Genomic DNA, 25817 nt, shown 5'->3' with positions numbered 1-25817 from the left:
CAAAGTGCTGTAGGACTAAATTTTACCCTCAGGATAAATGAGCGTCCCACTCACATTGACTTTAATGGAAACGAGGCAAACATATTTGAGGGGAGAATTTGGCTCCCACTTTAAAGTCTGAGGGAAGAACATTTAGACACATCCCACATCACCACTCAGCATGTTCCTGAGTTTGTGACGCAGGACCAACAGGGTAAATAGGGCAGATAGAGACCTCAATTCCCAGTAACTTCATCGAGCAGAACTGTGCTGGATCAAGCCATATTCATTTGCAAGTAATGTACTGGTCTAGAGTTATCCAAGTGGCTAAAAAGGCCTCTAATTTAGTTTCAGTATATTTGTTCCATACTTTGCTGTGTTTTATACAATTTATTCCACATGTAACAATGTATAAAATATACTGGAAGTGTGTTACACTGCTGCCCAGATTATGACATATGGGATCTGTTTAAGGTGCAGAGTACTATGCCATAACATATTCAAAAAGGCTATTAATTTTGTAATATTTTTAATACATTGTCCATTTGAAACATACCATCTGTGCAATAAATTTTATTATTGAACAGAATTTGGTTTTGAGTAGTGCCTTTCATATTTAGGGAATTGTACACTACTTTCCAATGTGATGGGTCATATATAGAGTTCTCCAGCTAAATGCCACAGCCATCATGCACTCATGACAACAATTGTCAAACATCAGAACCTGTTTATCAGAGGAGGGAATGTAGGTCAGGGCGACAGGTTTATCCTTTACCCTTTTTAGGGCCAGATTCTGTTGCCCCTTCTTTAATGGAATAGCACCATTGACTTCAGGCAGACTACTCCTGGAGTAAGCACCTACCCAGCATGAGTATAGATATCAGAATCTGGACCTTAGAAATATGTCAAGAGATCAGCTCCCCAGGACAGACAGCTTCTGTGCTTATATACCAGTAATGTGGGCCAACGCAGTTGCCAGCTTAACACAGTGCTGCCTTCTACTGGAACGGACCACAGAAGGGATGAATCCTAACTGATGGGTTTCCAGGTGAAAGAGAGCTCAGTTTAATGTCTAAGCTGAAGGAAGGCACCTCTGCTCAGGTATCACTTCTTCTCAGTACTGTTTATCCAGATGAAATGGTAATTTTATATTTTTGTGGGTGTTTGAGCCTCTTTTACCCACTGATTATAGAGGAAACACTAATGGGGGGAGAGATTTACCCTTGGCTCTGTGGGCCATCTCTGAGCCCAACTGTCTGGCTTCCGTTCGGAAGGCTGGCATCTCTCCAGCTCTGTGAATTCCGCTGTCCCTCAGTGTACATTGACAATCAGTGAAGAACTAACATTCCCCCTTCCAAACCCCGCTCATCCTCCAACCTTCTTCCCCAGTACTCTTTGTAAAGATTGAGCCTAGATAGAAATAAGTTTACTGTAATGTTTTAAATATATTTGCTAGTGTTTATGGTGGAATCCTGTCACAAAGACTGATTAGGGCAAGCCCTGCTTTGATAATTATCTTTGACTGAGAACTACAGCCAGCTCCATAAAACAGTGAGTTTCTTAAGTTAGCAACAATATTTCCATCTTGCCAAGACAGATTTAGTTCTAGTTAGTATTTAAAAAATGTACAAGTCAGGTCAATCAGGTTATAATTAGCTCTAATTTGCACCCCTGCAAGTTGTGCCATTTTTACAATGTGATTTGTTTTAACACACACTTGAGGATTGGGCCCTTTGTGATAAAAAGGTTTTCATGCATTTATCATGGAACTACCTCATGATGCCCTAACCATAGCGTTAGGGAGGAGGCTTGTGTGCAGAATGCCCATGTAATCTAAGAATATGAGGAGCAGAGAGAATAACAGACGATGACTGATGCTGACAGGCACCCTCACGCTGCATTTGCAGAGGGTGGGGGCAGAATGGAGCCCCTGTTTTCTGATGTCCACTAGGACTGGTGTGGTACTTAAAATGGTGTGTTACTATTGGATCTCCTGATGTAAGTGGATGGAGTCGAGATGTGGGGGCAAGACCAGAAGTGGTAAACTCATTGCATAACTGATGACCCAATAAACCTCTTGTAAAGATTCAGGCTAAGGATTTTGAACCAGGGTTGTTGCATCTGAGAGCTTTTTGCTGTGTCACTCTAATTCTTACACAGATGAAATATTTAAATAAAGCAATACTCGTTTTAGAATGCGGAAACTTGTACCAAGCGCCTTTCTTCTCTTTCAAGAACCCAAAAGGCCACTGTGATTTGTGCTTTTTATTTATTAGAATACTTTGATTATAGATTAAGTGTGCACATTAGTCATTAGTGTTTCACTTGCCTTGCAGTGGGAATTCTGCACGTTGATAAATGGATTGGAAGCTTACACTCAGCATCACTGTAGACTTTACAAATGACTCTGTGTCTCCTGCTGGTAAAAATGCTCCTTTGTAATTTCCTTAGGTAATACTCAATCTACTGCAATTTATATCCCCGTGCCTCCCACAACAGCAGGGGGGCTATTTATTGTTTTTTCCTCTTTTTTCCAGTGGTAGAAGAACACCAGTATTGCAAAAAGCCAGTGGAATTTTTGTGTACTGAAACTGTTAGTGTTTCTACACTGATATGGGAAGCTCTGAAGTTTGTGATTTTTCAAATTTATAATTAATGAAATCTTCAGTATCTTAAGATGTAATCACCTCCCCCTTTTCACCCTAATTGCTGAAGCTCTAACCCGTACCAGGCATCTGGCAGTGGTCACAGGCAGCTGGCAGTGGTTGCAGACGTTGGCAGTGATTGCTGAAGCATTGCCTGCTGTCGTCTTGTCCTGGGGCTACCAGGATTTTGTGCCAAGCAATCTCACTTGGCTCTGAGCTGCTTAAACTCTGGAGCTGCTCTCCAGAGAAGATTCCTGAGAGAAACACGTGATTTAGTTCACTGAAATGGTTGGTCCTGGGTCCGTCAGGAGAGGTAAAATTATGACATTAGGCTCCTGTTTTGGTTTGATTTGGGATATGTCACTAGCAGATGTACAGCTGTGACTTAGTTCCAAAAGAAAATTCAAAATCACCCAGGTATATTCAGGCAATAGGATTGCTTGAATTGCTACACACACCATTGTCTCTTTTCTGAAGGAAAGATGTTCCTGTATGCAACATGACTAACATTCAAACTGCTCAGTGACTACTTGGGGATTCTATCTCTTCTCTTGTCTAAGGCTGGATGCTTCAGAACAAGGCAAACTCCCCCTCTGTAATGCACTACTAAAAATGTATGACACTATCGTGTATGAAGGTGGGGATTATTTCTTCCTGTTGCCAGTTTAAATTCTAAAACATAAGGATTGAAAGCCCTTGAAGTTTAATTGTTCTTAGTGTAAATTCATAGTGTATTCTCATATAGGACCAGATTTTCAAAAATGAAGCAGCCAAAATTATTGCACTTGTCTAACATATACATGGGAGTCTTCTATGTGCATACCATAATCAACTATTCATAATGCATTGGCAGCTAAGCATCACAAGCAGTTGATTTACACACATGCATCAAAGATTTGCAAACATAAATTAGGCAAGCACAGTAATTTGGATTTGTCTGACTTTGAAAATCTGGCTCACAATGTCTAATCCTCTTTTGAATTTTACTGAGTTATTTGCCTCAATATTGTTCCACAGCAGTTAGCTTCACAGGAATGTAAAAAACCACAGGCGAGTAATTTTTGTCCAAGGCCATCATGGATTTTGTATCTAACTGACAAGAAAATATGACTTTTTTTCGGACCATACATAATTAGCTGTGTGCGCAATTTCAAAACTGCAGAAATGCTCTGGGAACCAGGTACTCCCATATTCTAACCCTATCTCCGCCACTGATTAACTATGTGGCTTTGCTCAAGTCACTAAGGATGAGATTTTAAAGAGACGTAGGCACTTAGGGATTTAGGATCCTAAACACCTAGATCCCTTTTGAAAATGAGACATAGGCTCCTAAATCAGGTAGGCGTTGCAATACTGAGCACAGCAATGCCTAAATATCTTTAAAAATCTGGGGCTAAATGCCTGATTCAGTGATTTCCTTAAGCACATGCTTAATGTAGTATTCCCATTGACTTCATGGAGTCTCACTGACATCAGTGGAACTACTCATGTGAGTTAAGTGAAGCATATGTGTAAGAGTTCACAGGGTCAGGGCTCAAACTTCTGTGCTTTATTACCCCATCTTTAAAAAAGGGAAAATAATAAATACTTACCTTTTATGGATATTGTAAATAGAATTGGTTCAAACACCAACAGAAATTTCACAGAGGTTTCTAAAACTTAAGCAAACCTCTTTTGTTTTTGGAAACTAAACTAAACTAAACTAACCTAAAAAATTCAGTGGAATTTGTTTCCTTTTTCAAATCAGCATTTTTCTAAATTAAGTTTTTCTGTTTTTAAATTGAAAACCTTCAAAATCAAAATGATCTGTTTGGAAATGATTGCATTGTTTGGCTTATCAAAATTGGCAATGGAAAATAAATTTTAAAAAATAAACAAGAAAACTGAAAATGTCAAATGAAAGGTGAAAAATGACAAACAAAATATGATAACCACATCAAAGAATAATTAACGTTACACTTTTTGTCAAAAAAAAAATCTCAGAAAAACTTTGAAAAAGGAAAACTCAGACTTGTTTTGTGAAAGTTTTCAATTTTGAAAAACAGTCAATTATTGTTATTATTTTTAAATTTTGTTCAAAAATTTTCAACCAATTTAGTTTTGAGCATTATGAAGTGAATTAGCACTTTGTAAATATGAAAAAAATGACAGACAAGAGTATTATTATTTATTAATCAGTACTGTTATTAGTAAGTGGCTAAGGGAAGCAGAAAAGAATTTAGCAAAGCGATGGGTAGGACAGACAAAACATGCGTTCCTTTTGTCAGTTTGTGGCATTTGTAGGAAATGGAAACAGGAGACTAATTTTCATTTGATACTCAACTCTGATACCCCATTCAAGCAACATATCCAGCCTTTTTAAGTACAGGTCCAGAAGGTAGTAAGGCCCAGATCCTCAAATTATTTAGACTCCCAACTCCCACTGATTTCAATAGGAGTTACCTTGTGACTACAACAGCCTCTTATTACAAGGGATGTCCCTTATTTTTTCATCTCTGTACAACAAGATCGGGAGTAGCTGAGTGCTTCAAAAAGCAGCAAGAAGTACCCCGGTGAATGTAGGTGAGTACTGATTGTTATTATTATTATTGATTAATAATATTGGGGGGAGTGGTGGGGCAAGGGTGCCAAGAAAACAGTCCCTTATTTTTGAAATGCAAAGTTGGCAACTCTATGGTGTTTTGTTCCCTATATTAGCTAATGAGCTTTTTCCATATCTTGAACACTTGACAATGGTAGGAAAAGATCATAATACAGTGAAAGAGACAGCTATAGCTAAAATTCAGGGTATGCAATAGCACCTTGTTAAGCACATTCCATTTATAGGACAAAATTGATTTCAGTAGGAGTTAGGCACCTAATTACCTTTGGGGATCTGGGCCTAGGTAACTAAATGTCACTCGTCTGGACTAAGTTTATGGTTGTCCCAGTATGCTGATTCATAGGATTTTTCCCAGGTGATGTGTTGCATAAGGTATTTTATCCATGTTACATTTGTTGCCTTTAAATGTCACCAAGTGTCTTCAAGTATTTTTCAAATTTGGAGAGTTTTTAAAAAATATAACATCTGTGAGTGCATAATAATGTTGTTAGGAATCTGAAGGAAAAATGGAGTAGGATGGCTTTGCATTTTTTGACAGTGTAATTCTCTGGTGCCATTGTAATTGGGTTTATGAGAACTAGGGTGAAGAGCTGAGATGGTTGGCACCAACAGGACACACAAATTGATGCCCTAGTACTTCCCAGAAACGTGGAAGGGCCTGTGATGCTGAAGGTTGCATGATATCTGCAACATACCATATGGCTCTGCAGTTATCACATAGTTATGCAACTATCTCCTGTGTATCCCTTTCACATACGTGTATGTGTATGGCCTAAATTTTCTAGGTAGCGTACTCGTGGTAGATTTACTAGGGAGATCCTAGTTGGTGACCAGTGATTTTGGGTGCTCAAGTGGACATCTTAAAGGGGTCTGGTTTTCAGAAAGTACTGAGCACACACCCTCAGAAAATGAGGCCCCTTTAAGGTGTCTCAGGTTCGGCACCCAGAAACTGAGGCACCCAGAATCACTAGTGACTTTTGAAAATATAGGCCTACATCTATAAAATAATAGAATCCTCCTGGGATATATCTTCCTTCAAAGAGTGGTACATTTGGGGTCTAACTTGGTTGACTGTCCCCTTAATGAGTGGCTTCAGCACTCCTTGGCCAATAGGACGGTTAGAAAGTCATGAGTTCACACTACATGATCAAACAGGCGGAGCTGGCTTGCAAAGGTGAGAAGTCCATGTCCAAACATAGCCTTCTTCAATAATAGCATAGGGAGTACAGGAGACTATAGGGAAGGCAAAGATCTCTGTGTTAAATATTCTATTTTTAAAGTAGTGAAGTAAGGAAAAGCCCAAGAAATGATACTTGTGTAACAGGTGGGTTGTGTCATTAAATCAATCCTATATAATGTTGAATGGTCAGTGGATGTTTCCATGAGCAGTAAACTACTGCTGTGGTCCTGTTCCACTTTGGAAAGCACAATTTTCATAGCCAGGAAGAATATTTAAAGTTTTAATAATAAGATTCAAGACTGTTAAGGCATTTTAGTTCATAGGATTGTAATATGCAAATAGATTAAGGAGTGGAGGTGGAGAATAGTAAGAGTTGAAGGAAGGAGAAAGGAAAGGAGTTGTGGGGAACAAAGAGATGTGAAAAGGAGGAGAGAAGAAGAGGAGAATAATGACTGGCTGACAACACTGATTCTACCATCCCACTTGTTAACAATAAGATGTTCAGTGGGAGGAAGACAATGAATGGAAAACATTTAGATGCTATGCTGATGGAAGCTAAAGCAAAGCCCAAGGAATCCAGGTAGAAAGCTACCTCTGTCAGAACTGCACCACCCAATGATGAGCTAGCTTCTCATAAGATTACATCATAGGGGGAGAGCAGAACAGAAAAGGGGAATCTGAAGAGAAGGAAGAAAAAAGGCAGGTGTAGAGGAAAGGAGGGATTGGAGTCAGAGCAGCATTGATCAAGTCTATCCTGGGCTGTGCCACCAACTAGTAACGGAGTCTGCAGTTGTAATCAAGCTAATCGGAGCTATGGGAAGCAGCCAGAAAGAAGACCTTCATAAGGCTATAGTAAAATGGGAAGGGCCTGAGAAATGGTATTTTAGGCCATTGTTACGATCCTAGAACAACTAAATATACCTATTTTCCCTGGGAAAAACTTGTTTCCAAAAGCATTAAGCAGCTAACAAAACTGAAGTGGGGCAGGAAATTTGGTGGAGTACAAGCAAGTCAGGTTGGCTAATGCCATGATGAATACAACTGTACACAAATATGAAGGGAATCAAATGACACAGGCAGCTTAGAAGGGCCCCTGATTTGCCTTTCCTATCCCTTCTAAATATGTCTCCCAAGTCCAGTCATTTGTTTGTACTTCTTGTAAAACACAGTGCTTTTCAATGCACTTAAAAAAATTTCCAGTAGCCTAGTACTGATGTGTAATCCAGTATGTACAGCCCCAGCGCTCATAGGCAATATTATAGAAACAAACCAGCATGCTCAGCCTGGTACTCACAGGCATTCATAAAATAATAAGCCAGTGTGGACAGCCCATCATTCATGGGCAAGCCTGCAGGAACAAATTCGCATACATGTGCATGATGGAGGCCAACAACTTTCATAACATGACAGTGTTCAGTTTCAAACTCCTGAAGGAGCCTGTTGATTAATAATGAGGGGAAAAAACTTTTAAAACCGTGAAAGATATTTAGTCCTGCCACTGAGTCTCCAAGGGCACTGTTATGTGTGTGTTGTGAAAGAACTTGCTTTTTGGATGCTGGATGAAGTAAAAGTGATATGATGTAAGGACTTGGTGACCGCTAGACCCTTGTACTTGTTTTTGCTAAAACTAGACATCCCTCAGTGTGTGATTTCCTTTTGATTGCCTAAGGTCCTAGCCAGCTGGAGTTTCAGTGCATAACTGATTTGGTCAATTTCAAGGTAAATGTAATGGAAGCTTAATGCTAATTAAGAACAGGTGGTTGCCAGAAAACATTTCTAATAACATTTGTTATTTCATACATCTTTTCCTTGTCTGGGAGGTATTACTAGTCATAATACTTTGTATTTATAAAGTCGATTTTCATTCAATGTTCTCAAAAGGCTTCATGGCCAAGGATGATGATCCTCTTGTAGCTGTGAGTGGAGTTAATATGTTTGGTAGAATGGCTGATTTCCCTCTCTGTCCTCACCATCTCCTCTTTGGGGAGGGCCCTGGAGGGTTGCTAGAGTTTGAAAGCAGGGTTGCATGATAGATGATGGATCCCAGGGTGTGGATGAGTTAAATAGAAACACTTGTAACTGATCAAAAGAAAAGGGATTTTGTAACCGTATAAGGAGCTTAGTTTGAAATTGTTTTTTCATTCATTCCTCTTTTCCATCAAGAAGGGGAAGTTGAGGGACCTTTTATTACAGCCGGTGGTCAAGAGTCAAAGGAAATTAAACAGCTAAAAGATGCCCACTCAGTCTATCTTTGCTGATAGATTGTCAATCAGTTTTGCAAAACAAATTTGATTTGAATAGATACCTCTCTTGAGTCTCCCAAAGAAAGTACTGCTTCTTGGACTGATGGAAGGGTTGCAAACGAAGGCCCTTTGTGGAAAGTGATGAGTTATTCCACGTTACTATAAGGGGAATAGTGGGGTATGGAAAACAAAGGGAAATTATTATTTGTATTGCAGTGGCACCTAAGGGCACCAGTCAAGTATTGGGGGTGCATTATACTAGGCACCCTACAGACACATAGTAGGGCAGTCCCTGCCCCAAAGAACTTGCGATTTAGGTTATGACAAGATGCAAAACGTGAATGATACAAAGATGCTGTCCAAGACAAGACAGCAGTAATGTGAGTACGTCATTGTATGATAGGAAGAGGGCTGAACTAATCAGCTGTATTGTAGACATGACAGTAAAGGTACTTTTAAGGAGATATTTGAAGGAGGATAAGGTAGAGGCTTTGTGGATCTTTTCAGAGCGTTTTCCCCACTCATAAGGAGTGGCATCGGAGGAAACATGGAGGTGTTTGAGAAAGCAACATACTGGCAGATGACAAAGGCTAGTATGTTGGTAAAGAACAGGTGGAAGTTGACATTATGGTAAAATGCATCAAATGGATAGGGCAGGGCTTAATTGTAAATGGCTACAGATGGAGATAGCAAGCTTGCGGTGGAGAAGGGGGAGCCAATGGAGGATACAAGGAGGGGAAATGTGCCCCATTGGGGCTGAAATGGGAATTTCTGCACAGTTTTGAGTGAATAACTCTAAATATTGCAAAAGTGTTTAAAATGCTTTTGAGAAGTGTCTAAAGGGATCTAAGGCAGTATCATAAGGATTATTCCAATCTTTAGGGGTTAGTATGTGGGTATTGTTTTTGTAAATTATCATGGAACATAAGACAGTGTTTTGGAGTAGAAACAGCTGAACATGTCACTAAAGTCTTTGTTGATGTGCATTTTATTTTATTTTATAGCGCACGCAGGTGTACTAGGCTCTTCAGAGAAAATTCACGGAAGACAGGTCCCAGCTCTAAAGAGCTTATGCCATAAGGGACCGAAACTGCCACACTCCTGGTTGAGTAGTACCTTTCTGTGCAAGTAGTTGCATCAGTTAATTTCCAAATTCTATGGATATTGGCAAAAATGTCTCTGGCAATAACGTGAGGTCTGAGAAGGGTGGGCTAATGAATGTGCAAGTGTGTCTCTTCCAATTTAAGGTCATAAGTAAAGTGAATTTGCTGACTTCAAATTATCCTGATTTCCATCACCAGCTGTCATTGTCGGTAGTTTATTGATTAAATACAGTATCCAAGTTTACTCTAGGAGTTGGCTGTTGAACATGAGACTTTTATATTTTCTTCCTTTCTCTTTTTTTGCAGCGAGCAGTGATGCTCTAGTGTTAAAGAGTTTAATGCAAATTGCCTTTGTCCACACTGTTATGGGGGTGGTCTTGTACTCTGGTGTTCCTTTTCACTCTATGTTCCCTTTAATGCACTCTTTTAGCAGTACTGTGAATGTATATGTATTTTCTTTCCTTTTCCCATTTTTGTTTTGTGCATTCTAGGCTGGCCTGATTCGGACGGACAGTAGTGAGTTTTTCATTGAGCCTTTGGAGAAGGGGCAGCAGGAGAAGGAAGAGAATGGGAGGGCACATGTGGTCTACCGCAGATCCGCTGTCAGACAGGAAAGAGCAGAATCACACAAGGATCTTCATAATGAAGGTAGGACTGTGTGTGTGTGTGAGTGCGTGAGTTTACTACATGCTGCATGCACATGCTTCATTAGCTCTGGCTGAGCTGCGCTAGGGCACGAAATCCGATTGATGAGGGGTGCTTTCAGCAACCTTTTTGTTTCCCTGAACCAGGTGTATATTTGTTCATGGTGCTTCTTAGAGTACCTGGGCTGCTCTAGATTGTGCTTGGCTACCCACAGCTCCCAGGGAGCTTTCTGGTAGTTGGCAATCACTCTAGCCATGCTGTTTGCTCAGCCATGATACCTGTGCTGGGAAGTGGGAGGAATCCTGGTGAAAATCCTTTGGAGCTCTGTTAAGCTTAATGGCTTCTTTATGCCCTAAAGCACCAGAGAATTTGGCAGCTAGAGTTTCCTAAATCCAGTGAAAGTACCTCGGGATGAATCGGCTCCATAATTTTGTTCCAATGAATGGAAATGATTTGTGTTTTATCTGTAGAAAAATAAAAATGTAGGTGACTGGGTGCAGAGAAAACCCAAGTCTCCTCTCCCTGGATAAATATTGAAATGGAGAAGTCTGCTGTCACTGAGTTCATTTATTCTCTTCAGTATCATAAGGCATGTTTTTGAATTCCGTACTGGTTTCAGTGCAATTAAAGATCTTGTTCTTGGTCATAATACTGTAAGGATGCCTTTATGGGAAGGCCAGTTTTAAGAAACCAGTAATGATAATAGTAATACTTTGCATTTCTATAACACCTTCCACCTGAAACTCTCAAGGTGCTTCATGAACAGTAACTGATTAAGCCTCACAGTACTCCTGTAAAGTAGGTTTTGTTACAAAGGCAGTTAAGTGACTTTCTCAAGGACACATTGTCAGAGATGGGATTAGAAATTAGGTCTTCTGATGTCCAGTCTTTGTTCTAAGCACTACTCCCCCTGGATCTCTCTTTCTCAGTGTGTCAGAGGGAGCTGGTGTCTAGGGATAACAAAGCTTATCTGGTTGATGGGTGTAATCAGTCTCACTTTCATCTAGTTATATTTGAAAAACTGGTGAGAGCTCCCTGTAACTGCCTGGAGCCCAGACTAGATCACTCTAGCCTCCAATATCCATAGATCACCATTTGCCCTCAGGGAGAGTCATCATTTCCAGGGTGTGGGGAACTAAGGACCATGAGCATTTCCCGTCCATGCTTTGCTGTGGAGAAAGGGGTGAGGGGCTAGGGAATCAGGAGGGGGGAGTCAGCTTTGTTCAATCGATTTTGAGATGCCCCCGTCCAATGTTTCTGCACCTGCTTTTCTAGAACCTTAAGTGTCATGACAATATATGTAAATGATGCTGTCTAGTTCATAGGCCTACATCATGCCTGCTTAATTTTTTTTCCTACTATTTACTTACAGGGTGTCTGTCTTTATGATTTAACTTTTCACAGAGAAGTCTGCTCTTTTTCCTTAAAAAAAAAAAATAAGAGTGAGAAAAAAAGAGAAACAAATAATCAGTGCCAGCAGCCCAGCCACATCTGAGAAACCCAACAGTAACAAGCCAGCCTGGGCAAATGTGTTGGAGGAAACAGAATTGTCAGAAAGGAGCCAGTTTCAGTTTTAACTCCCCCAAATGGATTGTTATCAACAACAGTGAACAAAAAAAAGTCTTAAAAATGATGAAAAATCGCTTGAGTGATCACTTAAACAGAGGCAACTATCTTCTTGGCAGATTTACATTCAGCATTGATGAGTGTTTGGGGGTCCAATGAGAGTTAATACCTTAGGCTTTGAAGTGAGGCTAAGGTACTAGTTAGGTTTAGTGTTTTCTGTAGGCTTTTCCTTTAAGTAAACTAATTGGATGGTTTGGTCTGTTGTACCGAGAATCCATAATTGCAACATTTGGAACTGAGTTCTGATTCAAATTTCAAATTTTTCTCCCCCTTCCCTCCTAGCAGCAACAGGAAAAGGTGAGATTTATCTTTAAAATAAATTGATTTTGCTGTCAGCCACTTGTTCCCCTAGCACTGACATAAAGAGACAAGGCGAAGAAGAAAGGAGAAAATAGACAATCTCACATGTTATGAGCTAAAGCACCAGGGCAAAATGGAGTTGGGATAAGGGTGAATTGAGGTTAAAATGGCTGTAATGGTTTGTAATTTTTCAACTTTTTTGATTTGAAGACAGATGTGTAGATTGTTTTAATTGAATATACTTAGTGAAAGTAGGTGTTGATTTTTTCTGGATGTAAATAACAATCCCTAAATCTTCCTTTTCTTGAACTTTTGTCCTGTGTCTTGTCTTCTGCGTGTTTGTCTTCTCTTTTTTAGATTGTTAGGTCTTTTGGGCATGAGGTGTGACTTATTTATAGCCCTGAGGCTGTAAACACTTGAGCATGTGCTTAACTTGACACACATGAATAGTCCTGCTGACTTCTTTACTTGCATGCATAAGGTTAAGTGCATGCAGAAGTGCTTTTAGGATCAGGACCACAGTTTGTAAAGCACTGACACTTCGTATATGTTTGAGTAAGAATTAACTTTCTTTAGCATTGTCTCCTTCTTGTAACATCGTACTCATTTCCACAGCTACAAGTTGTGTTGTTGCAAACACAGCATGGAACGGAGGCAGGAGCAAATAAATCTTAACAAAGAAAAGATTCTATTAGCAAGCCTATGTACTTCAGTAGTAAAGAAGGAGGTGAAGAGAGACACCAAAAATGCAGCATGTTTTGGGAGCAGAATTACCTCTGAAGAGAATGGGATTTTAAAAGTCTCCCATGTGATGTCAGCTGCTCTTTAAGTATAGCTGATAAAAAAAATTTGCAAATGGTCATGAAGCAATAGGGGCAAAGAAAAGGTGATGAATGACTTATAGGGACTGTTGGTTGGAGGTGGAGCCTTTCATGTTTGTTACTAGTTCTTGTTTAGAGGAGGCTGGAGGATTGGAGTGCTCAGGTGATGATGATGCCATCCAGAAATCACTGTTTCCTGTGTGGATCCAATTGGTCTGATTCTGTTACCCTGCATCTTGTCTCATCATTTACACTACTGTAAAGTGGATGTAAATCACTACCCCATTAGAATGGTAAGTAAGTTACCCCCACTTTGCACGAGTAATAGTGCAGGGTACAGAGGAAGGGGGAATCAGGCCCTGCAAGTCACCATCACTTGTTGGCTATGTGGTGGGTAATCAGAGCTGCCATGAGGCACCTTTCATGAGCACTAAATTCACTTTAAAAAGAACAGCTTTACCATAGGAAGAGTGAATACATCACCTGAGGCAAAGCCCCCTGGCTGTGTTTACTTAGTTGCGTTCTTGTTGGGTCTTTCCCATCTGTCTGCACATTCTATGCTGTAACCAGGCCCCTGGCCAATGAGGACATCATGTAAGAGTGGATCGACAACTCTGGCGCAAATGTGTGATGTGTCTGTCAAAGCTTGCTCTGTAGAAAGGAGAGAGGGTAAATATAGAGAAGGAATTTCTTGAAACATTGTGACTGGCTAAGTTATTTTAAAGGTGGTAGGATGGAGGTTTGGGGCCAAAGTCTGACTTGTGGTGAGAGCTTAGCTTTTTGCTTTGCTATATTTAATGTTCTTGATCAATGTTAAACACAGTTTCACAGCTTGAGCCTCACAGTCTTCATCCGTCTGCTTGAAAACGAACCCCTCATTGGCAAATACAGAAATTCCTGCAAGATGTGCTGTGCGGAGGTCCGAGCTCTTACACCAGAAGAGAGATGCTTTATGTGACTCACTGTTTGGAGCAATGGAATTCTCTTAATGTCATGCAGCTTTATTTAACTAGATGACATGCTCCCAATAGGGCACAATTATCAAAGAATCACGTGGCTATCAAGAGGCCTGGGGGTGGAGAGGTTTCCCAGCTGCCCCTATAAGTTGTTGTCTTCAGAGAACGCTTATAACTCATTTTGGGGGCACTTACTCAGATTTTTGGCTTGGGTGGTGAATTTAGGTTGAATTCAGTGAGGAGTGGGATTCATAATGTTCCTGCTTCCCATGCTGTTAGTATCCTTGGACGTCATCTCCCTTTGATGTCTAATCTTGTACCTTTCACCACTATGATAGTCACTTTTAAAATAAAACATGCTCCAAGTCCTTAACTCATCCTTTCTGGTGTTGGCAATGCCTGCTCTCAGTGGCCACTAAGAGGTGCTGCTTCCAGAAATGACATCTGATGGATTTTGGCCCAGCTCCTCAAAGGTATTTAGCTGCCTGTTTCCAATGCCTTTGTGGGTCTGGGCCTTAACTTTCTGTTTCCTTTTGTCTCCCTTTGATCACTCTTCCCATCCCCTTTCGCTTTCCTGCATTCTCCTGTCTATCTTGCTGGTCTATGGTCCTTCTTATGTGTATTGTACAACTCCTAGCACAATGGGGCCTCAATCCTGGATACAAACCCTGAACAGTAATAGTGAAAGTAAAGGTGCATTCTTATTGCTGTCATTAGAGATTTTAAGCAAGACAGTAGCCAAAAAATGTTCAGAATGGTGGACTTGCTGTTTTTCCTGTCAGGGAAATGATAACATTTCACTGCAGAAATAAAAAGCATCTGAAATAGCCACTTGTTCCATGGTTATTGGCAGAGGCGCGGAGAGGGTAGGCACAGCGTGGGGTCTCAAGGTGTATGCAGACATGGGGAGTGACCTTTCTTTTGGCACCCAGGATGAGGAGTCCTTTGGGCTTGGAGATGTCGTGACTGCCAGAGAAAGCTGACATTAGAAACGGCTGGTTCTGGGCCTTGGAGCTAAAACTGCATTCCAGTTCCCCAGTGAATAAAAACTGGAGCACACATGCACCTTCTCCTTAAATGGAATAAAAGACCAGACACTGTAGCTCTGTTGCTAAACAGCCACCAGGCACGTCTTTATTTCTCATGCTGACAAAACCGTGTTTTCCCTTCCAGAACCTTCAGGAGGAGGGGCAGGGAACTGGAACAAACACAGGGCTCTCTGTCCACAGACTCCTCCCCTATAGTCAATATACTGGCAGCTTCTCCTTCACTGGGCACTGCAGGGCTGGGGGTAGAGGGGCATGAATCAATACAGGGAGCAGGCAGGTATTTTATAGGCATTCATACAGACAGATGACACATGCATATAAGAAAATAGACAAGTAACTGTATTAGAGCCAGGGAACATTGTTAAAGCCACATTGTTCTGCATGCAGCAGCCTTGAAATCTCTCACCATTTCCTCTTTCCTCTCACCCCTACAGTTCCAAGCTTCAGCGTGGGTGAGCTCCCAAACTCACTGGACCTGATTGAAGACCGGCTTGGTGAAGTGGACCGGAAGAGACGCCATGCCAAGAAGGATGACTACAACATTGAGGTCTTGCTGGCAGTGGACGATTCAGTTGTGCGGTTCCATGGGAAGGAACACGTCCAGAATTATGTCCTCACACTCATGAACATAGTGAGGTTTTCTTTTCTTTTGTTGTTTATAAAGCACTGCTCCTAGAAGTGATGTGGGAGGTTGTGGAGATTGAGTGGATGCAAATAGAAATGGGTAGTGATAATTACTATGCAAAGCATTGCTTTTTTTACATATGCCGTGTGTATGATTTCATATAGTGGCAATTCTATAGCCAGTTTATTCACTAGCAGTTTGGCTGAGTTCTGAATAACAATAAGTCAAGTAATCCAGGTATATTTCGGGGTGCCTTTGGAAGAGAGATGGATTTGCCTGATGAAGGCTGTTGGTTCTCCTTTCTGGACTTCGAAGAGGAATTTTCACACTGGGGTCAGACAGGAGGCAGAAGGGGCCTGTGTACAAAAGACAGTTTTATTTTTAGTGTAATTTCCCCCTCTTTCTTGGATATTTGGATCAGAGTTGAGGGTGCCCTCCTAGTTTGGTCCTGTAGTGAAGCCCTTACCCTCTGTTTTGCCATCACAGTCTTCTGACACAAAACTTATTGTGATGTCCCAAATCTATTGTTCTGAAAAATAAGCCTTGAGAAGGGTTGTCTTTAACAGTTAACAAATATAGTAGTTGAAATGATGAAAAGTGGATATGTGGTACAAATGGTTTTCTACTCATCTCTGTGACTGTCTCAGCCACAGCAAAATGACATACTACTGGGGCATGGATCAGTGTTCATGTTGCACTCCCTGTCAGTACCCAGCCTGGGCCGGGGAAGCCATAGATTCAACCAGCAGACCAAACTCAGTGATGAATCCTGGTCACGTGCCAGCTGTGGCATGTTGCACGTATGCTAAAAAGACTCTTTAGTGTCCTCCATAATATTACTGGTCTGTATTGGTTGGTGGTTGTGGATTTTTTATTTCATCGAACCCAGTTGTGCTATTGCACCATCAAGCTGTATGTGCATTGTTACTGCAGAGTGTCTCAAAACGGCTTCCTAATCTGTGCCTCTTTTGTTCCTGGGAGTCCCAAGAAGGGGAAGTAGGCAGTGTTTGTTGCTATCTGGCTGGTGTTTAAGTGGCTCACTCAGTTGTTTTATTTAAGGGGTGAAGATTTTTTCTTCTCTTCCCCATATGTGAGCCTAGATCTGGAAGACAGCTTCGGAGCTGCAGTATATGAGAGAGGGAGCTAAGCAAGCCCGTTAAATACCATCAGCAGTAAAAGAGGGAAAGGGATGGAGTGCAGATAAGGCATAGTTATGGGAGAGAACTCAAGTGAACTGTCCCTTTGCTGCAGTAGTTCCCAACCTTTCCTCTGCCACGGCACGTCGTGATACCTTTAATTATTTTGAGGCACACCGCGATATTGTCTCCAAATGAACCCACCCTCTTATCGCCTCGGTTTAAGTTGTTTACCACCCTTGCCATTCACAGTGTGTACAGTACAGTTAATGATGTTAATAATAATTAACAAATAATACAAAAGTTGTACCAATCAAGAGACATCAACTAATGATATTATGTATCAAGACTTGCGGTATTACTTTTTCATCTTTGAGCCACTTCTTCTTTTGTATGGCTTTGGAAGTGAGCAACATCAAAAGCCAAACTCCAGAGATTGCAAGTCTCGCATTCCACCTGACAGAATGGAACTCTGAAATGCTCCTCTGATTTCGATGCACACTGTGATTCACAGTCTGTGATGAATGACAACAAATTATATACAAAAATTAAAAATAAATAATGAAAAACTTTGAACGAGACACCTGAGCATGTGTTGAGGCGCAGAGTCATTTAACCCTGGGAGGAAATGTTATCAGTGCCACTTGGAGCTCGTGCTTCACTGAGCTCAACTGCTCTCTTTGGTTGTTCTTGATGTAAGTCAGGCTTGAAAACCATAACTTGCACAGGTTGAAAAGGGCAACAGAATGGAGATACTATGGTCAGAGATTACAAGATATTCACCTCCCACCTTCAACCAGAAAGAGTCCCAGGGCATATCATCAAGCTTTGTTTTCAAAATGTGGTCCTTCCCTAATTCAGCAAGCTGACCTTGAGCTGCTGTTGTAACGTTCTTAGCACTTTGCATCGCAGAGGAACTCTAAGGACCAGTCAAAACTTCTCTATGAATTGAAGGAAAACATGAACTGAATTTTAATTCCAAACTTTCCAAATGACATTGACCAAAATAGTGCCAGCAGGATCTGCTGCATTTGCCAAGGGGAACACTTCTGTTGTTCCTTTTGCTACTTTTTCATGCCAGAGGGCCAGCTTAGACCTAAACGCATGCAGTTTATCCATGTTGGAGGGAAGATGCTCATATCTACCTGCACTTTCCTGTTCAGCTCATTGAGGTGGCAGAATACATCAGCCAGGTAGGCAAGCTTTGCACACCATGGCACATAAGCGATCAAGTCCATGTACCATGATTTCTCCGAAGTTAGGACCATTATGATCTCCTCTCTCAGCTCAGACAAGCGTGAGAGAACTTTTCCATGGGAAAGCCAGTGTACTTCAGTGTAGAAAAGTAAACTCTGATGCTCTGTTTCTGTTTCCTTACACAGCAAGGAGAAAATGCATGATATTAAGGCCTGCAGTTTTATGAAGTTCATTATTTTTACTGCTCCATCTAAAACTGAAGACAGTTCTTCTGGCAGTGTTTTGGTGACGAGTGCTTCATGGTGCAGGAAACAGTGCGTCACCAACACATCTGGGTTTTGTTCCCTGACCTTGCTTACAAACCCCTTCACTTTGCCAGTCATGCAGGTTGCCCCACTGGAGCAAACACTGATAAAATTTTTCCAGTGAAGTTCTCCTTCCTCAAGGTAGGCTGTTGTCACGCTGAATGTATCCTCTCCAGTCATGTGACCTGGCAGTTCTTTGCAAAATAAGAATTTTTTTTTTATACTATCTCTGTCAACGTACCTTACGTTAGCCAAGAGTTGAGCATGGCCACTGATACTTGTTGATTCGTCAAGCTGCAATGCAAATTTTCCACTTGTATTTTTCTTCGAGCACCATCTCAATATCACCTGATGGCATCAATGCGGCGACTTACATTGTTATCTGAAAGGGGAACTTTTTCAATTTCCTTGACTGCATGTGCACCTAACATTACTCCCACGATTTCTTTGCATGCTGGTAAAATTAATGTCTCTGTGATTGTATGTGGCTTTTTGGTCTTTGCTACAAGCTTAGCAGCCATGTAGCTTGCTTCCAGTGCTTTGTCAGAAACAGTTGCATAGTCTATCATCAGTCGTGCTTGCTTCTCATTCTGGTCCCTCAAATGTGTAAAACAAAGTATGTCCTTCTTGGCAAGGGATGAATGTTTGCTTGTAAGGTGTCATTTTAACTTATTTGTCCCCGTGGCTTTGTTTGAGAGTTTCTCCCTGCACATGAGACAATGTGGAAGAGTGCAAGGTGGTTCCCTATATTGAGGTTCGCTCTCGCAGAAGTGTCGGTTCAACACTTTCACTTTCTTAGTTTTAGGTTCAGCTTTATCACTGCAAGTAGATGTGAAATTGCTAAAATCTTTTTTCTTTAAATATTTGTCCATTTTGGGGTCATAAATTCAAAATTCACCACTGTAACTTTTGAGCTTTGTAAGATTTGAAAAATGCATTCACCTCCCGTTACGTCAGGTTCATATAAGCATAGCGTAATGTGGCATATATCATAGGCCACTGTAAATTTTGTCTCATGAGTATTTATGAGCCAATCCAGAATGAGGCTAGTAGGGTTAAAATCAAAACCACCATAGCGGCTAATGGTAGATTGCGACCTGTCTTTTGTGCCAGAATTAACATTTTCAACAATGGAAACTAACGTTAAAGCTAAATATAAGAATTCTGGACAAACGCATGCTCAGTGGAAAAAGTGATACGTACTTGAGAATAATAATTTGGGATGACAAACAATTAATAATTAGTCATTTCTTCTCATTCCCAAAATAGTCTTCCCAAGTGTGTGTAACTTTCTCCACCATTTTAAAATGCAATGTAATTAATTATCATGCAATCCCAGGTCCGGCTCATTCTGGCTTTTACCCCGAGTCAAATATAAATATAAAACTTAGGCTTGACTTACATGTTTTTTTGTGTGCATCATCATCAAAGGCTCATTGCAGTGCATTGCATTCATCAGGGCATGTCATCTTTGTTTACTGTTTGTCCCTCTTAACCTCACTTTGGGGAATGGAACGTGATGCATGCATAATATTTGAAAGGGGCCTCGTCCCGCAGAGGAAAAGTACAGAATGCGATCTGGCTCCGACACCAATTAAAATAAAAGGGTAGGGGTTTTTTTGTTCTCACATGTAGTTTTTGTTCTCACATGTAGAAAATTCTGCTGCACACCTGTTTGAGTCTGATGGCACACTGGTTGGGAAACACTGCTCTACTGACACTGTCCTCATTGAAGAGAGATATTAGCAAGAATGGCATTGCTTTCTCTGCAAGTATATAAACAATTCATGGTTTTGCAGAACTCTTGACAGGCTAGAGCTGGGCGTTTATGATCTAAACAAAAAACTCTGTATGAAAATCTCTGCAGAGGCCTTGTGGATGATGGCTGCTGTCCAGAACACCTGTTTGAGTGAGAGGCACTGAAGTTGGGTGGGCAGGTTGGGAGAAAGGGAGAGAACAAAAGTGTGGAGTTCATTCGCATTGCCTTCTTCAGCAAAGACAGACCAAGAATGTCCAGTTTGTTTTGGATGTTCCCAAGAGGGATGGAGAGAGAGAAATGTCACCTCCTTCTGCACCTCTCTGAAAACTGTCCCCCAAAAGTCCAGGAAATGCTGTGAAAGCTGTTCTTCCAGAGTGAACAGAGAAGGGTCTGTTGCATTTAGTTTATTTAATTGTTGCTTCATGTTGACAAAGGATAAAATTTTCAGAGGCTCCTATGTCACTTAGGTGCTTTCGAAAATTGTGCTCAAAGAGCAGCTATTCATGATGAAAGTCAGGAGCTTCTCCCTCATTTCGAAGCTCCCCTTTGGCAATCCTCAGCTCCTCTCTATCAGTTCTGAGTAGCCTCTCCTGGTTTCCCCAGAACCCTATTCCAGACCTTCTCTCCTACTGACCTGTAGGAGTTTTCCTTTAACCATTTATTAACAAAAAAGAAAGCAAAATGTGCATATTCCCAAAGAGCTCGTTGACCTGGAAGACCAGTATTTATTTTACTGCTAATCGTTCAAAGCATTTGCACTGTTGAGCATTTGACACCGAAATAGCTGCAAATATGAACAGTCTTCACAAAGGTCTTTCTCTCTCTCTCCCTCCTCCTCCCTCAGTCTTCATTTCCCTTCCTCGTTGGCTCAATGTCTCATGCCAGGACAGAGTAGATGCAGTGTCTGTGCACCAGATGGGGCCTGAAGAGAAATTCCTTCTAACCCTGTTGTCTTTCCTGCTTTTTTGTTCGCTGCTTTGGTGTCTGGAAGCTAGAGATGTGGATTAGTTGGGGATTGGTCCTGCTTTGAGTGGGGGGTTGGACTAGATAACCTCCTGAGGTCCCTTCCAACCCTGATATTCTATGATTCTATGATTCTGTGCTCAAAGCCCTATTTCTCATAACTGAGATGTTCCCACGTGATGTCAGGTGGACCAGCTGAGATATACTGAGTGGTAACTTCTGTACAGTTGGAAACTGGAGAATGAAAACAGCTATTCTTTTTTTCATGCATTTTCCTCTCCTCCCTGTTTCAGTTCTTTTCTGCAGCGTCATGGGAAGTGTTATGCAGGCATGACCAGCTCTGAAGTGACAAATCTCTGAAGACTTTTTAAAATGTAGAAACCAAAACAGCATTAACTCGCATTGCAGCCGCTATGGTGCCAATCAGGCTGGGGGTACATTATCAGTGTGAGATGTAAGGATTTACTTGTATGTCTCCCATTAATGTCAGTGTGAGTCAATCAGCTAGCTAAATTCTTAACACACCTGCTAGCTATTTACCTCCTGAAGTCTGAATTTTAAGGCATATCAGTGTAACAATAAAGAAATAGTAATGCTTCATGGTAATTCTTTTCTGTTCATTGCAATAAACATAGTTCTGACATTGAGAGATTACCGTGAGCCTGCTGTACTGTGCAGTTCCTTAAGCATTCCTAAATGGCATTATCATCCTCCATTGCTATCTTGCATTAGTGTTTAACACTGTTGCCATCCCCAAATATACAAGTGGGTTTAAAATTACAGGGAGATTTACATTTTAAAACAAAGTATGTGAAAATTTTTATTCTTGTGCATTCTCCTGATTTATTTATTAACCACCAAGGGTTTGTTCAATGCTGTACAAGGCACAAAGAAATATGAGGCTCCTGCCCCCAGAGTTTAGAGGGTAAATAGTCAGACAAAGATAAACTCAAAAATTCACTAAGAGCCCTTCAGCATGGTAGTAATTTAGGCCCTGATCCTGCAAATCCTTATGTACTTATTTAGCTTTACGCATGTCAGTAATCCCATTGAGTTCAGTTTAGACTACTTGCATATGCAAAGAATGTGGGTAGATATTTGCAGGATCAGGGCCGTGGAGTGTTCACTATTATATCATTTTACTGTGTGTTTGTTTTTCTTTCAGTAAAGGTTTGTGGCTATGTTTTACAGGTATGGTGTAGCATTATTAGCTTTATAGAGGAAATGAGTTTTCAGAAAGAGACTTGAATAAAAAGAAGGCTAAGTATGAGGTGTACTGGACTAGAAAGGGTATTCCAGGCATGTGGGGAAGGAGAATATGGAAGAAGGTAGAAGATGAGAGTGACAGAGAGAAGGAAGCTAACAAAGCGGTGAAGCAGAGTGGTGAAAATCCAGTTCCTTTGTTACTTACCTGCCAGAACCTGAGTTTGGGATTCCATCTCTCCCCAGTAGCAGTTGATGACAGAGCTGGGAATTGCTTGAGAAGGCTGGGTATCTGTTTTGCCTTCAGCTGTTGCAGAGGAAATCTTGAATCTTGATCATGGAAATTGATAGATTCAGCATATGTGGGAAGATCCGATTTCCAGATAATTCATGTAAGGTGTAATTGCCCATTCAGAGATCCTGTAAGTGACCAGGGACTTTACATTGCTTACTACACTTTTATGAGAGCTCTGCATTTCAACTTTAAGCTAACAACATCCAGGTTTGCCTGAAAGTCCACATGCGTCTCACTGGATTTAAAGTGAGGATTCTATCATGAGATCTTCTTAAGCAACTCCCAAAGAGACCAGCAGAAGATGTTTACTTGTTCTTTAACAAAAGGTCAGATGGCTTTTAACTACTGCACACATTGGAGCCTCTTTAAAGTGGTGTCTTGAGAGGTTTGCTTAGTGGAGATGGAGTCCTCAGGGCAGCTTTCACGATTTTTTAAAATAACATTTTCAGTTAAAATGATCATTGTAGTTGGCTGAGTGCGCTTCTCTTCCTGAAAGACATCAATGAATGTCAGAGCCTGGATGAGAGTAAAATATTTTTAATATTTCCCTGAAATCTTAAAAGCTAGTTTATCAGGGGGCCCTTGACTTTGGCTCCATTTGTATGCTCAGTCATGGTAACAATTCTTTTGCTCTGTCACATCCGTAAACCACAGTTTGCCTGTGCAAATAGGTTTCATGTGCCTAAATCCTGTCATTTGCATGCACAAGAATTGTAAATGCAAGTAAGTCTCTTATCTGTTCATGAACAGAGGTTGGGGTGAGGCCCCATTGATTTGTTAAATTGCTCTGAAATCAGGCAGGGAAGGGGTTACATGCTCTGACACTGGTCTCTCCCCACACTGCTGGTGTCACAGATGATGTCATTTTTTCGGCTTGGGGGACAGCATGGGAAGCTCAGAATTGTCAGTTTTAATCAAAAGCTTTATTTTCAAACACATTTCATGGTTTATACGCAGCAGGGAGTGCTTTTCACTGTGTGAATGTTCAGGATGCTATGCAGAGTGAAAGAGGGACAGCTGTCTTTTCAAATAAAGGGCCCATTTGTGAGTTTAATGAGTTTAAAAGAAAAGATCAATAAAAGGGGAAAACATGACCCCATTGGGTAATATGCAAAATGAATAGTTTACCAAAGCATTTCCCTCCAAGGAGGCCTTTTTCTTTCCTTTCTTGCTTCTGGCTCTGACGCATCTCTTGCACTCAATGGGCGATACTCACAGTTTAATGGACTCACCTGCTAGTTATCCATCATTGTCTGGGACCCCTCTGAGCCTTCTCTTCAAGCCAGTCCCCTGCCATGTCATGATGTCACAAAGGGCTACAGGATGTTTATGTAGAGGAGGGGGGGAAGGTGTCTTGGTGTGGAGTTTTCCACATCACCCCCACTTCAGATTGACAGACTTGCTTCCCTTTTACCTACTGTTGGAGTAATTCCCTAAAGTACCGAATTCAGCAGAGAGAGGTTTTAAAATGCACTTGGTGAGCCAAAAGTGTGCCGTGAGAATTACACAGTATAGCCATAGTGAGAAGACAGGTTACAGCACTGACAAGACTGTCCTGGCACTGCGGAGGGAACACAAGAGTGTGCTGGACGGTAACATTCCTCTATAATAGTTCTCTGTTTTTCCTTTTTTTAACTGAAAACATGTTAGTGGAATGTGCAGTTCAGCCGCATAGCCTGTGCTTTGTGGTCTGGAGGACACAGGGGATAGGAGGATGCTTGGGGATTCATTGGGAAGGAGTGCACAAGAGGACGATGCCAGCGTCTATAAATCACAGCCTGACCGAGACCACACAACTGAGTACTAATCCCATTAGTTCAAGGCAAGGCTAAAGAGGAGCGGCTTGGCTGGTGTGCCATCAGGACTGTAACAAGGGAGGATTTAACGAGCTGGTAGCTCAGCCATGGCAAGGCTGGAGTGCGGTATGACTAACTAGAAAGAGTGAGGCAGGCTCAAATGAGAGCCAAGACTCCTGGAGTTTTAAAATCTAAATATATCCTAAGTAAAAGGGTTGGATGAGCAATGAATTCAGAAGCTCATCAAGAGATGTTTGCAAACTTTAGAATCATCACAGCTCTTGCGAAGGTGTAACCCCAAGAATCTCAAGGTATTTTATGCCAGTGGAGGACTGGGCCATTTATTCTGGGTGTGTGTTAGTGATTTCTACCCACTGGTGCTTGTAAACTGAGATGTAGGGGCTAACTTGCCACAAATATTTTGAAAAATCTATTGCCAGATGTCTACTCAACCCTTGTGTAATGGAGGTGTATTCAGATGTAAACCATCTTTAGTTTTTGCCCAGGTCCTGATTCTGAAAGTTCATAGGCTAAGAAGTACTTCTTGTAACATAAACAGAATTACATTTATTTATACCAGCAATTCGCAGCTCAGGATAAGGGCTCTTTCAGCCCACTGCAGGGTCAAAGGCCTCTCCACCACTGCTTTTGCCCCTTCACAGTAGTTCGCTATTCTCAGCCACTGAAGAGCACCCCTCCCCTCTGTGCTTCTGTCCCTTATGCAGAGTCTTTGGGCCAGTGCAGTTTGTCAGGCGCTTGACACTGTAGTGTTAACCGTGTTCATCTCCTTTACTGACGGACATTACCGTGGCTGAATGCATCAGGGAACTGTCACCCCAAATGCCATCATTCACAGATTGCTAATTTGTTGCCACTGATCTGTGACTCTGAGATAACATCCATGACCTCTGGGCGAGCTCAGTTCCATATTGCAACCCAGTCAGGTCTTTGAGGCACCAGTGGTCTGACCAACAAGAGAAATGCCCGTAAGACCTTTCCCACCAGAGGTCACGCTTGGTTAACAACCTGCACTATGAAGAAAGAGGCACTACCCTTTTAACTCACTGTCAGAAGGCTAATTGAGCTGTTGCTGTGAACAACTGAGTACTGTAGGAAAGATGGGACTTCTGCCCTGAGGAGCTCACACTGGGGGAACTTGAGGTTTGTATTTGGATGCTGCAGTCAGGAGCATGGCATGGGAGTTTCTGCAGGGCTTTGTGAGAGCTGTGTGGTTGTATCCTTCTGTGGCAGTGCATCAGAAGTATGTGTGGGGAGGGTGGAATTGCTAACCTCTGCAGCTGTGCTTGGAAACAAATACTTTCTCTTTTCTGAGAACACTGTTGTACAAATGCTTGTTGAACTATAGTTTCATCTGGTGAACAAGTTGTT

At 41.4% G+C, this 25817-nt stretch overlaps 1 protein-coding gene across 1 annotated transcript in view; it reads left to right on the top strand.

Moving 5' to 3' along the window:
- ADAMTS14 (ADAM metallopeptidase with thrombospondin type 1 motif 14) overlaps positions 1-25817 on the top strand; it is a 98853-nt gene that overhangs the window by 10475 nt on the left and 62561 nt on the right. The window contains exons 3-4 of the mRNA XM_073354774.2: positions 10244-10400; positions 15584-15780. Of these exons, the coding sequence (XP_073210875.2) occupies positions 10244-10400; positions 15584-15780 (354 nt within the window). The remainder of the gene's footprint in view (positions 1-10243; positions 10401-15583; positions 15781-25817) is intronic.

Source organism: Lepidochelys kempii, chromosome 7, assembly GCF_965140285.1.
Source record: "Lepidochelys kempii isolate rLepKem1 chromosome 7, rLepKem1.hap1, whole genome shotgun sequence".
Lineage (NCBI taxonomy): Eukaryota > Metazoa > Chordata > Testudines > Cheloniidae > Lepidochelys > Lepidochelys kempii.
Note: the sequence above shows the minus strand (reverse complement) of the source record. Positions and strands in the feature narration are given on the sequence as shown.